At 40.7% G+C, this 15,848-nt stretch overlaps 2 protein-coding genes across 3 annotated transcripts in view; both read left to right on the forward strand.

The window, feature by feature from the left end:
* Positions 1 to 8,912, forward strand: part of CANX (calnexin) — a 30,095-nt gene extending 21,183 nt beyond the window's left edge. For both annotated transcript variants that reach the window (XM_066615051.1, XM_066615052.1), the window contains exons 8-15: positions 109 to 298; positions 1,009 to 1,122; positions 1,949 to 2,105; positions 2,584 to 2,799; positions 3,520 to 3,639; positions 3,758 to 3,899; positions 4,750 to 4,859; positions 5,935 to 8,912. In XM_066615051.1, coding sequence (XP_066471148.1) covers positions 109 to 298; positions 1,009 to 1,122; positions 1,949 to 2,105; positions 2,584 to 2,799; positions 3,520 to 3,639; positions 3,758 to 3,899; positions 4,750 to 4,859; positions 5,935 to 5,988 — 1,103 coding nt within the window. In that variant the 3' untranslated portion in view covers positions 5,989 to 8,912. The remainder of the gene's footprint in view (positions 1 to 108; positions 299 to 1,008; positions 1,123 to 1,948; positions 2,106 to 2,583; positions 2,800 to 3,519; positions 3,640 to 3,757; positions 3,900 to 4,749; positions 4,860 to 5,934) is intronic.
* Positions 8,913 to 10,683: 1,771 nt separating this feature from the next.
* MAML1 (mastermind like transcriptional coactivator 1) overlaps positions 10,684 to 15,848 on the forward strand; it is a 31,968-nt gene continuing 26,803 nt past the window's right edge. Inside the window, exon 1 of the mRNA XM_066617570.1 lies at positions 10,684 to 11,224. Coding sequence (XP_066473667.1) covers positions 10,844 to 11,224 — 381 coding nt within the window. The 5' untranslated portion in view covers positions 10,684 to 10,843. The remainder of the gene's footprint in view (positions 11,225 to 15,848) is intronic.

A 15,848-nucleotide genomic window follows, 5' to 3' on the forward strand; every position in this document is an offset into this window, starting at 1 on the left:
CAGTTGTCACCAGAAGAGATAATAGATTAAAGCAGGGATAACAGATCTTCTTAGCACTCTAATACTTTCATTCTTTTCAAACCCTCCATTTTTCTTTTTTCCTTCTAGTTTTGAACCCAGATAATAGTTTTGAAATCCTGGTTGATCAAACTGTTGTAAACAGTGGTAATCTGCTGACTGATATGACTCCACCAGTAAATCCTCCACGAGAAATAGAAGACCCAAATGACCAGAAGCCAGAGGATTGGGATGAGAGAGCCAAGATTCCAGATCCAGATGCTGTTAAACCTGATGACTGGTGAGTGGCTGTTGAAGTTTGAGGTGTTTGGGGAAAAACAGCAGCATGATAACCCATTGTGCTATCTTTGTCAGGTACTACTATGAAGAAATAAATCACAGGAGAATAAATGGGTCTGTTTTTTGTAGCAAAAGTTGACTGCTGGGGAACGTAAAACGTGGGTGGTTTGATAGTCTTGGGGTCACTGGGGTATTGAGATAGAAGTGGCCAAGACTCCCCTCGTTCGTCTTCCCTCATGGTAGCAGAGGTAAAGAGTGGGGAAGACTGCATCCTTCTCCTGAGGAAGGGGCATGTGGGGAAACTGCTTGCAAGAGCACAAAGAAACTTGCTCTGTCATTGTCTCCTCATGCCTTCTGGTAAATGGTGTTCCTCTGAGGGCTCTGCATCATTTTAGGGTCTCTACATGTGCTCATTTGCAAATGGGGAGAGCAGAAGAGAGCAGCTGTGGCACAAGGTACATGTAATACACCATAGCCTGCGGGCTGCCAGGGAATTTATGGATTAGTCAGTGATTCTGCTAAACTTAAATAGCTGCATAGATGTATTTGCTCATATCAAGTCCAGATACATTGATCTACCTTGGTTAATTCCTTTTAGCTTTATCTTTTCCCATTTATTGTTACAACTGGTCAAAAAGCCACAAATGTCGGTTTTTTCTCAAATGAAATGATAATATTTTGAAGTTGATATCCATTTCTACCATTCTTTAGGGATGAGGATGCTCCTGCTAAGATTCCAGATGAGGATGCTTCAAAACCAGAAGGTTGGCTTGATGATGAGCCAGAATATGTAGCTGACCCTGATGCAGAGAAACCAGAAGATTGGTAAATTATTAAGAATATTTCTATACTGCTTTTCAACAGGTGTAATTCACAAAGTGGTTGACACAGTAAAATAAATCATTAAATGGTTTCCTGTTCCCAAAAGACTTTTTTTAAAGACTGAGTAATACAGAAGATATCGGCAACAACCACTGGAAAAGATGTCTTGCTGGGGTGAAGGACAGCTGCTCTTCCCCTGCTAAATATGAGAGACATGTGAAAACCCAATAAACAAATTTTAAAAGTAGTCTGGGGATGATAGACATGGGGAAATTGGGCATTAGATGAAGGTAAAGACTTGTTGAATCACCATGTATGTAAACGGATGTGTAGTTTATGCTGTTGCCACATTAGCAGTCCAGAAATTATTTCAGTTTGAACTGTGTGAGGTAAGATAGGCAGTACTACTTGCCACAGCTGAGCAGCGGGAAAAATGTTCTTATCTATGAGCATCACTGGGCAGTGAGTGGCAACTAAGTTTGACTTCCTGTCTGACTTGTTCCCCTGAACTAACTTTAGGAGGTGAAAGGATTTCTCAGACTGTTGATCTGGCTACTTTGGTGTAAGATGCTGCCCATTGGCTAGAGCTTTTTTGAGTAATCCAAACTGCTATAGCCTCACTAAATCATATTCTTGTAACTTTTATTCCTTAGCTTATGTTATGTATTCTAGACAGAATTTTAATGTTTGGAGTTTCTGTCCAGTTAATACGTTAATTAATCCAAACAACTTTTGCAGGTTTGTGAGCTGCTGACAAATGTGGAGTAGTATAACACTTTGCATTTTCCAGTTCTTAACTTGAAGCCCTAAAACAAGTTCCACTTTTCAGGGATGAAGATATGGATGGAGAATGGGAGGCACCTCAGATTGCAAATCCCAAATGCGAATCTGCTCCTGGCTGTGGAGCCTGGCAACGACCCACAATTGACAATCCCAACTATAAAGGCAAATGGAAGTCTCCCATGATTGATAACCCTAACTACCAGGTAAACAGTCTTGTGCTAATATAAAAATTACTTTGAACATGTGAAACTGGGCATTGGTCTGTCTAGCGCAGAATCAACTTGCCTGACTGGCTGTGGCTGTTCATGGTCTCAGCAAAGATCTTTCCTAGCCCTGCTATGCAAGAACTTTTTTAAGTTTCAATGTAGGAATTGAACCTGGAACCTTGTGCTTGCAGGTGACATACTCTGTCACTGAACGTACTGCAAACGTGGGCAAAATGTTAAACATTGAGTATTGGCTGGAAAATACTAACTCATCAATATGTATCAAATGCCAGTGGCACTGGTGTACCTGGGGGTGGATCCTAGGAAGGCCCACAGATGCGACGGTGGGAGGGGTGGCATACTGTAGTCCTGGCCTCAGGATTTGATGTATTGACCGTTTCAAGAATGTCTGAAGAGGTGGTGAAAGTCAGTACTTGTATGAAAATTGACTGTATGTTGTATGTGCGTTTTCCAGGGTATCTGGAAGCCAAGGAAGATTCCGAACCCAGACTTCTTTGAAGACTTGGAACCTTTCAAAATGACTCCTTTTAGTGCTTTGGGACTTGAGTTGTGGTCTATGACCTCTGACATATTCTTCGATAACTTCATCATCTGTACAGAACGAGCTGTGGCAGATGATTGGGGTAATGATGGATGGGGTCTGAAGAAAGCAGCTGATGGTGCTTCTGAGGTGAGGCGTAGCAGAGAATATAATCTACTACCTACTCTTCCTATATCTGTATTTTTTAACAGTTTCATGGTGGTGGATATCTTTTTGAGTTTGTTCGCATTCATCTGAAAGTGTAGGATAAAGTTAAGATTTCCTAATTCATAGTATGATTTTTAGGAGATGGTGTATACCATTAACTTTGCACTAGATCCTTATAAGTTGGTGAGTTTCCTGCTTCTAGAGATTTAGAATCCTGGGCAAAAATGGACTTGTGTGCAGTCAAAAAGTAGATGTGTTTGAGTTGAAGATCTTTTTCCAAGATATTCATCCGTAGAACTTTAAAGGTGGGTGATCACAACCAAATATCGGTGGTTTTGCAGAACTCCTTAACCTGTTTACTTAGAGCAAATTACTTTAATAAACCATATTGAAATTCAGTTGTTAGGCTTTCCTGTTTTGCTATTTTGATGCTGAAGAGAATTTAGAAATACTTGTGACTAATGTTGGAAATATTGGGATATAGTGAGCCCTTGGAATCTGGGCTTGGCACCTGCGGATTCCACTATCCACGGATGCCTCCCCCTCAGAGCCTCCAGGACATGACTGGAAGCACATCTAGGAGGTATTCTGAGGCACAGGGAGGCCCTTGTCGCACTCCATTAATTTCAAACCAACCGTTAGCTCTCTTTGACAGCCATGATGGTGAGTGCATACAATTTTACATCTTAATTTGTCTTCTAGCCAGGTATTGTGGGTCAAATGATGACAGCTGCTGAAGAACGCCCCTGGCTGTGGGTAGTCTACATCCTAACTGTGGCTCTGCCAGTGTTTCTTGTTGTACTCTTCTGCTGCTCTGGCAAGGTAGGTAGGTTGGAAAAACTTGAAATCTCCAAGTTCTAAAAACATGTCTGGTGGATCAGAATTGAAGTGAACCATCTGAGAAAGTTAATTGTGAAATCTCTTCTGGCAATTGTTCTAGAAGCAACCAAGTGCTGCAGAGTATAAGAAGACTGATGCTCCTCAGCCGGATGTAAATGAGGAAGAGAAAGTGGAAGAAAAAGACAAGGGAGAAGTAGAGGAAGAAGATGAGGAAGAAGAAGAAATTAATGATGAAAAACCAGGTATGAAAAGCTGGTGCTATTCAGTGGTTGAGAAGTCTCTAAACCATTCTCCTAGAGTAGAAAGTTTCAAAATTTAACAGTGGTGAAATGGGAAAGCGAATGTTATTTGCTTAAAACGTTAAATGTTATTTGATAAAATGCTCCACACCTGGAGTATTGTGTCCAGTTCTGGTCGCCGCATCTCAAAAAAGACATAGTGGAAATGGAAAAGGTGCAAAAGAGAGCGACTAAGATGATTACGGGGCTGGGGCACCTTCCTTATGAGGAAAGGCTACGGCGTTTGGGCCTCTTCAGCCTAGAAAAGAGACGCTTGAGGGGGGACATGATTGAGACATACAAAATTATGCAGGGGATGGACAGAGTGGATAGGGAGATGCTCTTTACACTCTCACATAATACCAGAACCAGGGGACATCCACTAAAATTGAGTGTTGGGCGGGTTAGGACAGACAAAAGAAAATATTTCTTTACTCAGCGCGTGGTCGGTCTGTGGAACTCCTTGCCACAGGATGTGGTGCTGGCGTCTAGCCTAGACGCCTTTAAAAGGGGATTGGACGAGTTTCTGGAGGAAAAATCCATTATGGGGTACAAGCCATGATGTGTATGCGCAACCTCCTGATTTTAGGAATGGGTTAAGTCAGAATGCCAGATGTAGGGGAGAGCACCAGGATGAGGTCTCTTGTTATCTGGTGTGCTCCCTGGGGCATTTGGTGGGCCGCTGTGAGATACAGGAAGCTGGACTAGATGGGCCTATGGCCTGATGCAGTGGGGCTGTTCTTATGTTCTTATGTTCTTATTTTTTGAGAGAAGGCAACTTATATCCTGTTAATGAAATTTCTGTATGCTTTAGAAGAGAAACATAAGGGTGATGGTGATGCAGAAACTGCTAGTCAAGAAGAGGAGGAAGAGGAGGAGGAGGAGGAGAAAGAGGAGGAGGAAGATAGTAAACCCACTACAGAGGTAAGCATTTACATGCAAGGCTCTGCACTAGAGAGAAAAGAAGCTAGTAATCTGTTGTAAAATGCTTATTCATGTGTCCTCAATGCAACACTTCCTAAAACATGAGCCAGAACTTCAACACCATCTAATGATGGGATTGCTTCCACATCATATCTTGTGGGACTAGTTTGTTGAATTCTGAAAGTCTAATGCAACCTTAAGATAAACTTCTAAAAAAAGATTTCTGGTTAGGATGTGTTGATTTCTGTAAACTGCTTACAGTTGCTATGAGTTGAATATTGTGTCTGCACAGAATTTCCAGTAGTGCACTTTGAGATTATAGCAGATACCAACCTGGGAAGTATTAGTTTTCCAATGTTCTGGTACTTGCATGCAGTTGTGGACATGCTTTTGCTGCAATCCATATGTCCAGTCTCAAGAAATTGTCCAAATCAAGCTAAATAGCTTCTTGTGCTGATAAACTGTCTGTAGTCTTGGAATGCTACCCAGTGCATTCTGGTTAGCATACTGTTCCCAGAAGATAAAATGCTGTACAGTGGTGCCTCGCATAATGAAATTAATCCGTTCCGCGAGTCCTTTCGTTATGCGAGTTTTTCGTTTTGCGAAGCGCGTTTTCCCATAGGAATACATTGAAATTTAATTAATGCATTCCTATGGGCAAGAAAAGTCAGAACAAAGTCAAATTTGGTTTACAAAGTGTTTAAGTGCTCTTTAAAGGCATACATACTGTACAGAGGATTTCAAAAAAAAAGATTACTGTTTAATCTTGATTGACATGATTCTCTTACGTTGGAAATAATTATAATTATGATATTTTTAATAGTCACAAATATGCTACACAAACAGTTCCTCAGTTTGGTTTGTCTGGCAGCAGAAGTGACAAGGCAGCAACTTCTTAAAAGTGGCTTGTTTTGATTTAGCAGTGGTAATTTGTGTAGTAGAAAAACCAAAGTTTCAGCTGCAAATGTGTATTGCAGAGACTAATTTCAAACATTTTATGAAACTAAAGATGAAGTTCACATGGTGAAGTGATAGTTTGTTTTGTTTATATAAAAATTGTGACTTGTCTTTATAGGAGGGAGAAACTGTGAATAGATCCCCCAGAAATAGAAAACCAAGAAGAGATTGAAATAGCCTAAGAACTTGATCTGATTAATTTTCCCTAACATGGTTTTGGGAGAGGACCTTGGATACCTTTTGCTGAAACTCAAAGAAAAACCTCAAGATTTCACCATCCACAGGTTCCTGTCAAATGTAAATGAGTGTTTAGCGGTAAAATATTTGCAACTGTGTTTTTAAATAGAGTATTCCTGTAGAAAGAGAATGCATTTAACACAACCCAGCTACAAATTTCCAGAATGTTACAAGAACTAACATTTTTCTTTTTTTAAGAGTTTTGTTTAGAATGATAGAATTGCCAGTCTCAAAACCTTGGCTTAACTTAATGTATTAATCTATCAATGGATATGAACAGCAAACTTTAGAAAATGCTAGGTGGTATGCAGTTTTTATAATTTGTTTTTTTTACAAACATGGATATATTACACAACACTTGTTTCCCTTAGTTTGATCATGTTAAAGCAAAGTTGTCAATTATATTAATTCTTCCACTTCATAAGTAGGATGATGGATGAAGTTAGTCCATTTAAAGATACTTCATCAAGTGCTCCTTTCTCACTTAAGAAAAAACATAGGGAGACCATGAAAGATGTATATTGGTCATGGGTACTGCCCAGTTAAAACAGTATTGAAATGGGCTGAATTTGGGAACAGATTTTCATTTAGGGTACTAAGACTGGGATATCTGGTTGCTTTAGTCCTTGAAATCTTCAATATGGAACTTCTGTTCACTGTGTTTAGGTTTTTGCTATTTTTCCTGTGGTTTTTAAACTCCTTCCTCCTGTTTCAGCTTCTTTTGCTATTGTGCAGTTCCTTGAGAATTCAGCTTGGCTACTGTAGGATACATATGCTCAGCTCACTGTAAAATCTGTCTTCATAAAAAAAAACTCAAAAGGTAGAACTTTCTGGGGTCCTAACATGGTGGACAGGATAGTGTTGCTGAGTTTCTCATTGTTGCCATTTGTATGTATGCTTCTGCACAGAAAGTGATAAAAGCATAGGCAAGCTGATCTAAAGACTTGCACCAAAAGCATATATCAGTATTTGTGGCTGAGGAAGGAGCATGTAAAAACTAACTGGGTATATATGTAACAGTTTAAGTCTCCATCTGCTCTTTGTGTGTCAAACTATTGTGAATGTAGAGGGGTTCCAATTCCAACTGAATAAATTTTTTTTAAAAATGTGTTGTATTGAGTATCTAGCAATTTAAAATCCCTTTTTGTGCAGAATCCAGATGACTTTTGGGGAGTACATGCCTCTAAGGATAAAACTGTAATTCCCTTATCATTGTGTTGGAAGATGTGGCGGAAGGAGAGAAAATGAATATTTACTGTTGCCTTTGGTTTATGCATATATGGGCAAAATTGCTTTATGTGCACTGAATAGAAGCACTCTAGGTTGACTTGTGAGTAAAATATTTTTCAAGCTAATTCTGAAGCTATTTCAGTGAGTGGCTGGTAAAGGGTTTTGTAATGGGTACAAGATGATTGTCCTGGTCAGATTTGTGACTGTAAATGCACTATAGACATTCTCAACTTCACCCCTTTTTCCAAGCAAATTTCTACTTGCGGACCATCTTGCTTTTAGAAACCAAATTTCATAACCTTGTAAAAAGTTCCTGATTTCCGACCTTTCTGCAGCAGTGCTTCTGTGTTCATTTGGAAGGTACAGAGCTTGTAGGCTTTACTTGCCTAATTCAATCCTGTTAACCTAAAAACTTTAGACAGCAAATGAAAATGGAACGTCTCTTTATAGCAGAACTCTGGTCTCTCACATTGTTGGTTTTCAGTTGCGATTTAACAGTTTGTACTATTTTAACATACTTGAGAGTTAATGCAGCCTTGTGACACTCTATCCCCTTTCTTCAATAGGACATGTATTCCTCTTTCTTGAACACTGTGAGGAATGAAATAGTAACTTCTCAGATCAATTTTTTTGAGGCAGTGCTTAATTTAAAACTAAAGATAATATACTTTTTTGGCTTCCACAGAACCTCTTCAGAATGCTTTCCTGTTTGCATGTTTTGGCTTTTTATGTTGGAAAAGGCACTACATTTTTGCAATCTGTTGCTTGAAATGTGCTACTTTACCTTAAGCCCAGTGTAACTGTGAACTTATATTAAGGAATATGCCACACTGGGAGAGGACTTTCACATCAGGTATGTCAGAAGAAAGCAAGAATTCACGTAGATTACAAAGTCATAGTTTTTGAGGTTTTGATGTGCCTCTGACCTCAAGGATAATTAACTGAAAACAACTTTTTGCATTATATTACCAGAAAAATTTATTTTAAGCAAACAGTTAAATTGATTAGAGTATGAATGCAGTCTAGGCCTCTTATTTCTTCTCTATTAAGATTTCTAAAGAAAAATGTTCCCTTTCAAAGAAGAGAACTTCAGAAAGAATTGAGTGGGTTTAGGCTACCAATTTAGTTTTTGTTTAGAAGATATTTAAGTAACCTGTTGGGTGAAAGGTGAAGTACTTTAAACAAAATACTGCTCCTCTTCAGTGAACAAGTGATCATTTATAGGATACTTGGCAAACTTGAATAAATTGAAATTCTCATGTTAAGTGCATTGATAGTCTCATGTGGATGTTATGGATGACAGGGGAGTCTCATGCAATCAGTCATTAATGTGGAAAAGGTATCCTGCTTCTTCAGCGCTTGGCTCTTCATAATCTGAGGCAGTAAATATGGTGCTAATGACTAATTTCTTGGCACCCTTCTGCCTTCTCTCCACTTAATTTTCTAAATGCCAGTATTGCCTCCATACAAGTTTTGGATACAAATCCCTTGAGTGTTGGTAAATAAAACTGTGACTTTCTCACAAGAAGAGTCCTGACTGTTATGAAAGATGCAGTATGCATATAAATATATTGGTTAAGTTATAAACAAATGTAAGCTTACTCTGATTAATAAAGAAACTTAAATCACTGTGTGTGTATTGTCTAGTTTGCTGTAATTTTTGATCCTTGGTTTTAAGTTTGAACTAATCTCAGAACAGTAAAATTCAGCAGGTCCTCAAGGCAAATTTAGCTCTTTGTTATTGGTTGGTCTCTTGTGCCTAGGAAAGCCTGAATATCATACCTGTTCATAAGCAAAAGGCTTGCATCCCCTTGTGTTGAACCACTTTTTAAAGAACAAAAAATTCAGGTAGTAATGGAACATCTTGCTTATAGAAGTCTGTTAATTAGAAGCATCTTGAAATGCATTAAGAACCTTTCAACCATCAAGTTGCACAAATGCTTGGCTTGTTCATACTGTATGTGTGCTTTGGTGTATTTTAGCTTGACCTGCATTAGGAAATCCAGATATTGCAGCCGTTCATATCTGTCATAGTTTAACTTGTAACTTTTTACAAATAAAGAATAGTAGCAAAACCCTAGAGGGGATTGAGTTCCAGAGTTTTCACGTCTTTATTGTATATACATAGCTAACAGATCTGAGTTGTTAGATATCCTAGAGTAGAGGTTCTCAAACTTTCACGGTTCATGGCACCCTTAGTAACCCTATAATTTTATTCATAGCATCCCTAGGCCTACCTAACAGTTCATTTTGAAAATTTAAAATATTCCATGTCGCCTCTGCAAGTTCACTGTGATGCCCTAGGGCACTGCAGTGCACTCTTAGGAACCATTGTCCTAGGCCATTAGCATTGGCCTATAAGAACTGGATGAAAAACAGGCTTTTTAAATTATGATTTTCTGTTGTAGGCTACCTTGGGCTCTATGCATGTTCTTTGAGCACATTAGCAATATTTTAAAACTGCCCTGCATTGTAATGAACCAGTATTATTCTTGAAGGCTGTCTAAGTTGGGAATTGTTCAATGTTGATTTGTGTAAACCAGTGTTAAGCATCACAGAATGTCTATTCTCAGAATTCCTGTGCCAAGACAGTATTGGAATGTTTTCAGTTCTAAGTCTGTTTTTACCCATAAAGTATCAACAATCACCTATTGTCCAAGTGTTCAGCTAATCAAAGGATTCAATCCTTTCCCTTCTGTTGACTGATGCCTTGAGGCTATCATTTATGTGCCTGTTCTATGGCTGGTCTGCTCTCAATTGCTTAAAACAGCGCCTGGTCACATGCACTTCCTGATCACTCTTTTGGAATGGCTTATCTGCCATCTGAGTATTGGTTTAAGCCCAGGACTGGCATCTGCTGCTGGAGGGCATTTTTTTGGCTGTGTTTGTGTAGGGGATGGAATCCCTTACAGTTTCATAAGGCAGGAAGATGAGAAGTGATTTCTTTGGTGCTTTAACACTGAAGGCTTCATGTCTTTGTCTGGGTCTGCATGTTGAACTGGAGTTCCAAGGGAGTGTGCAGAGCTTTAGCTTGCAGCCTCTAACTGGTCACCCCAGCAAAAGCCCTTGGCCAGCAGCCCAGAGGGGAGGAGGCGCAGCTCCGACAGGGGCAGAGGAAGAGGAAGGCACCATTTCTTTCCAGTCCCCAAACCACCTCTGCATCCTCTTCCGGAAAGCTCGTGGGTGGAGGGGGCGGTGGAGAGATGAGGAAGGGAGAAAACATCCGCCCACTCTTCCTTTCCCTGCTGCTCTCGCGCCCAGTTGGCTCTCGGGCGCGTCTGTCAGCTCTCCCCCGCCAATGAGCGTGCGGGTCGTGACGTCAGCCGCCGCCGAGGAAAGCCCGCCCCCTCAACTGGGCTGGCTCTCCAGCGGGGGGTGCAAAACAATTCAAGATGGCGGCGGCGAGGCAGAGATAACAATGGGGAGCGGGCGGGCCGGGCGCCTCTGGGGCTGAGCTGGGACGCGAGGCCGAACCGGGGAGGGCGGCTTGCTGCGCTCCGGCCGCCCCTGCCTGGGCAGCGGCTGCAGCCGGAGGGAGCGTGGGGGCCGAGGACCGGCTCATGGTTCTGCCCCCCTGCCCCATGGCGGAGTTCGTGGGGCCGCGGCACAGCGCGGTGATGGAGCGGCTCCGCCGGCGGATCGAGCTGTGCCGGCGGCACCACAGCGCCTGCGAGTCCCGCTACCAGGCCGTGTCTCCCGAGCGCCTGGAGCTGGAGCGCCAGCAGACCTTCGCGCTGCACCAGCGCTGCCTGCAGGCCAAGGCCAAGCGGGCCGGCAAGCACCGCCAGCCGCCGCCGGCGGCCCCGCCGAGCGCCCCGGCGCAGCCGCCCCCCGCGGGCCCTGCCTCCGCCTCCTCCGACAGGGCCGGCATCAACGGCCTGGACGCCGACGCCGCGGGCGGCGAGCAGCAGCAGCACGGCCGCAGCAGCGCCCTCATCGCGGTGAGTACGCTCGGGCTGGAGAGGCCCAGGCGGCGCGCGGCTCGCCCGGCGCCGGTGAGCCGCTGAAGATCAGCGCGTGCCCAGCGTCCCGCGGGTGCTGTGGGGTGGCCGAAGCACTTGTATGCTGTGCGTCTTGCCCGCGGAGGGGCTGTTTTCTACCACGCTGGCAGCAGGAGTCGGCTGCTGTTCTCCCCCCTCCTACCCAACCCTAGTAACTGTAGAATCACCGTCACTGAAATACTTACTGTGTGTGTGTGTGTGTGTGTGTGTATATGTATATATGTACGTATGTGTGTGTATGCAATGTATATATACAGTGTGTATGTGTGTACACAGACATACATACACACTCTGTGTGTGTGTGTGTGTGTGTGTGTGTAAATATATAAATAAAACTTCTCCCAGTTATCTCAGATTCTACCATAAACTAAAAATATGTGCATTATGTATTTTAATCATAAGATCTTGTGTAGAAAAAAGCACTAAACTGTAAACCTCCATTGGCATTCTGACCCACATATAGGGTGAATTGAGATTCTTGTGTTCTTTAACTCTTCCTTCTGAAGTAGATACTCTGACTCTTATGTAGTTGAATATGAATATACATATTCATACAGGCAGGCAGCTGAATCTGTTTGGTAAGTGTTCTTGATGCCTGGCTCCTGCTCAGTGTAGCAGTGCTCAAGGAGCATATTAACCTGTCTCACATTTATATGATACTTGCTCTCTAAGAAATTTAGGACTATGTGTGTGTGTGTGGGGGGGGGTTCACCCCATTCTATTTCTCCTAACTATTCTATCTCTCCTTATCTTGTTGGTTAGGCTGAGAGTGTGTCACTGAGACTATGCAAGTTCCTGAGTGCAGTGAACCCTTGTGTCCCCTGCCATGTTCAACACCAGCTACAGGATAGAGGGGAAGCTTCATATGTGTAGAAGCTTTTGTGGGTCAGGGTAATTTAATCTGATGACAGATACAGAGCGTCATGGTCTCTTCACTAAACATTTTGTTCTTACTTGCTTGTGAATCAGTTAGCTATTTTATGTGGGCAACAAGTTTCCAGAGAACAAAAAAGACTTATCACCCTTACTTCCAAAATTTCAGAGTTTGGAGAAGTGCTTAGAAACTCATGCCTTTGTATCAGAGAGGGTTTTACTAAATTTCTTCTCAGAGTTGCTTGAGCACAATGAGCCTAAGGTAAAGTAATCCAACTGTTAACACCAGATTTCACAAAATAAAGAGAAGTACTAAAAGGCTAAAGACCGCGGGGAGGTTGTTCTAGCCTTTGCAAATAGGGATACGTGACTGTTCCATTTTCACACTGAAATATGTGCCTTTTGAGATAAGTGTGGCAAGTCTACAACTGTGGATTAAAAACTGGATTACGGTTTTGAAAAGTTTAAAGGAATTGAAAGAACTATTTTAAACCTGGTTCATCTAAACCAGAACTGTCAGCTCAGGCAATTGCACTCTGTCCAAGGTCTAAAACAGGTCTTTCCCACCCCTGTTCTCTGAAATTTGTTAACCAGCAATATAAGGTATTAAGCCTTACCCAAGCAAAAACTCTTTTTTTTTCCTTTTTGGTCCATCTACCACTGAGTTTATCCAAGCAAAAACCCACTCTCTTGCTCCTCTCCCAAATTTCACAAAGTTTTGTTCTGCTGTTGAAATACGATGAGTTCAATAACTTCTGTATTAAGCCATCAGAATATCTGTTCAGGTGCATTCTTGTATATTTAACTTTATGAAAATGTAGACCGGTAGTAATGCAACAAAATCTGGAATTTCATTTAATTCAGCCCTTTTAGGTAAGCATAAAGTTTGTTCAGTGAAGGGAGATTTGAGCCCAGTAAGTTGTTAATAATAATAATAACAGTGTTTATATACCACTTTTCAACAAAATGTTCACAAAGCGGTTTAGAGAGAAAAATCAAATAACTAATGGCTCCCTGTCCCAGTATGGCTCACAATCTAAAAAGATACAAAAGAACACCAGCAGGCAGCCACTAGAAAAGACACTGCTGGTATGAGGAGGGTCAGTTTACTCTCCCCCTGCTAAATAAATGAGGAGCACCCACTTGAAAAAGTGCCTGTTACTCAGTTAGCAGGGATTAAAGTTGTTGATCATCATGTAGCAAAGACCTGGAATACTCCAGTTTGTGCTTCATGCCATAGTTGTGGGGAACCTCCCTTACCAAAACTGGGTAAGGGTTTTTTTCTTACCTCAAACAGTATTTATGTAATTCTAATATGTTCTTCATTCTCCACATTTTTTGAAATTAAGGCTATAACATTGTTTGAATTGTTTCATTCATCAAGAATATGTTTACGTTCTTGTCGTGGATGGCATTGAAAACCCATCAAGTTTCAGGTATATTCCCCATTCTTGATTGTCACTAATACAGTAGTTTTCCCAACTGTAGATATGGTCAGGTGTTGCCTTTGTATTTTTTTCAATGTGCAGTTGAATCGTATAGCTTCTACAGACCAATTAAGAATATTTATATACCTTTTTTGAACACCAAAGATGTTTGCAAAATGGTCTATAGAGAAAATAAAATGGCTAAATGGCTCCCTGTCCCGTTAGTGCTCATGATATAAAATGATGCAGAACACCACCAGCAAACAACTAGTAGAAAGACACTGTGCTGTTTTGAATAGGGACTGTTTCCCACCTGCTAATTATAAGAGGAGCATCACTTTAAAAAGTACCTCTTTGCCCAGTTAGCAGGATATTAGGCTGTGTCCCTTCTGCTCTAATAATTAGCTGTTTAAGCCTTGTCTTCCAAATCTGTTATGCCAATCTGTTAATGACAGAGTTGTAACATTTTTCTAAAGCAGTAGATATTCTTTCTGCGTTTGTTAAAATTAAAGATCATTAGCAACAGTTTATTTAAATATCTCAAAAATAAAATCTTGCAGTCATATTGAATAACATGTGTGATTATTAAGTGCAGCAAGTGCCTGTTTTCAAAAACCAGCTTTTCGATGTGCATAACCAGAAAATATGAGTTTGCATGATGGATTTGATTTTGCCAGCAGTTGCCAGTAAAATATAAACATGTTTTAATCTGTTGAGTTAAATACTTAGAAAATTAGATCTTATAAAAGGTTAATACTAGCTGTGTTTATCCAAAACCAGATTGGAAACAGTACAGTATACAGTATTCCATTTTGTATCTGTAGGTTCAGTCATCTGATTTTTGGCAGTACAGTTATCCCCCCCATCTTTCTATTTGCAGGGTATAAACGGGAACTCGCATTCCCACCCCCTTTACCTCTGTGTATTCAGAGATGAGAGCAGATAAGGTATACCATATTAAATAGCTTCACAATATAGAATGGAGGATAGGTTTTGATTTGAGATCACTGATACATCTTAGTAAGTATAAGTACGTACTGTAACCACTATTTTGGTACTACATGTGGTGCTTGATTTGAAACTAGATTTTAAGGGTTAACACTTGTAACTGTCAGGTAATCAGAAACCTGCTTAGAATCTCAACCATTTCTTCCTATAGGCTCATTGCAAACAGGATGCCTTTGATGTAGGTATAGTTTTTCTTTAAATTGTTCTGAATGTGGATTACTTTATTAGCTTGCATTATAAATGTGAGATCTAAAAAGCAATATAGTTTTGAAGTGCACTTTAAATATGAATGAAACTTATTTGCATAGGAAGCTGTTCCTTCAGCTGATTTACAAAACAGAAGGTTTTTATTGTGCTTTCCCTGTTGCTGTTTTCCTGGAGTACCTAACAGTAATTTACAGCAAGATCATATGCATATCAGCTCAGAAGTAATTCTTGTTGAATTCAGTAGAACTTGTTCCCAGGTGTATGGGATTGCAGTCTTGGTCTGCTGCAAAATATATGGCATCTAATATTTAAGTACTTTAAAAAATGTTTGAAGCGTCTTTTGTGCATTTTAAAAAGTTAATTTTTTCCAATACATTTAATAATCACTGTTCATTAAATCTTAGAGCACTTTACAAATAAGGTTGAATCCACCAAAAAATCATGTAAAAATGAATACAAATGCAACACAATAAGCAGAAACTAGTAACTAGAATAGATATAAAAACTTGACTTGCATTTTAAAAGTTTTCTTTTTGTAGGGAAAGGAGGGAGCATGTTCGTTGGTGTTTCCCTTAGACTTATTAACCTAGTACAAAAGTATGATTTAGCTTTGTGTCTGGACTAGGGTACTGGAGGAAGGTTATAAAAAGGACTCATTGAGTCAGTGGTGCGCAGAGGTGCTCCAGGGAGGCCATCAAGACACAACAGTATGACAGAGGAGTAGAGGGGAAATTTCCACTCAGTAACCAAATGTCAGGATGCATCTATAAAGGTTCTGATTCACTTAGTAAAATCAGGTATGAGAAGAGAGACAACCAGGTAGTTTAGAAATGAAAACGAAAACAAATAAAGTAACCCCTTTCTACAACATTGCAATTTTTTTTTTCATCTGATAGGGTCAGAATCTCAGTGTGCCAGGCCCATTAGTCATTACTCTGTTTAAATTCTGACTGGACAGATCTGGGACATGGTGAGAAGCAGTGGGTACCTTAATCTTTATTTGGCAATGATGAGGGATAATGTGGCCTAGTTTGGAGGCTCTTCTAAGA

This window comes from Tiliqua scincoides, chromosome 2 (genome assembly GCF_035046505.1).
Source record: "Tiliqua scincoides isolate rTilSci1 chromosome 2, rTilSci1.hap2, whole genome shotgun sequence".
In the NCBI taxonomy this organism is placed as follows: Eukaryota; Metazoa; Chordata; class Lepidosauria; order Squamata; family Scincidae; genus Tiliqua; species Tiliqua scincoides.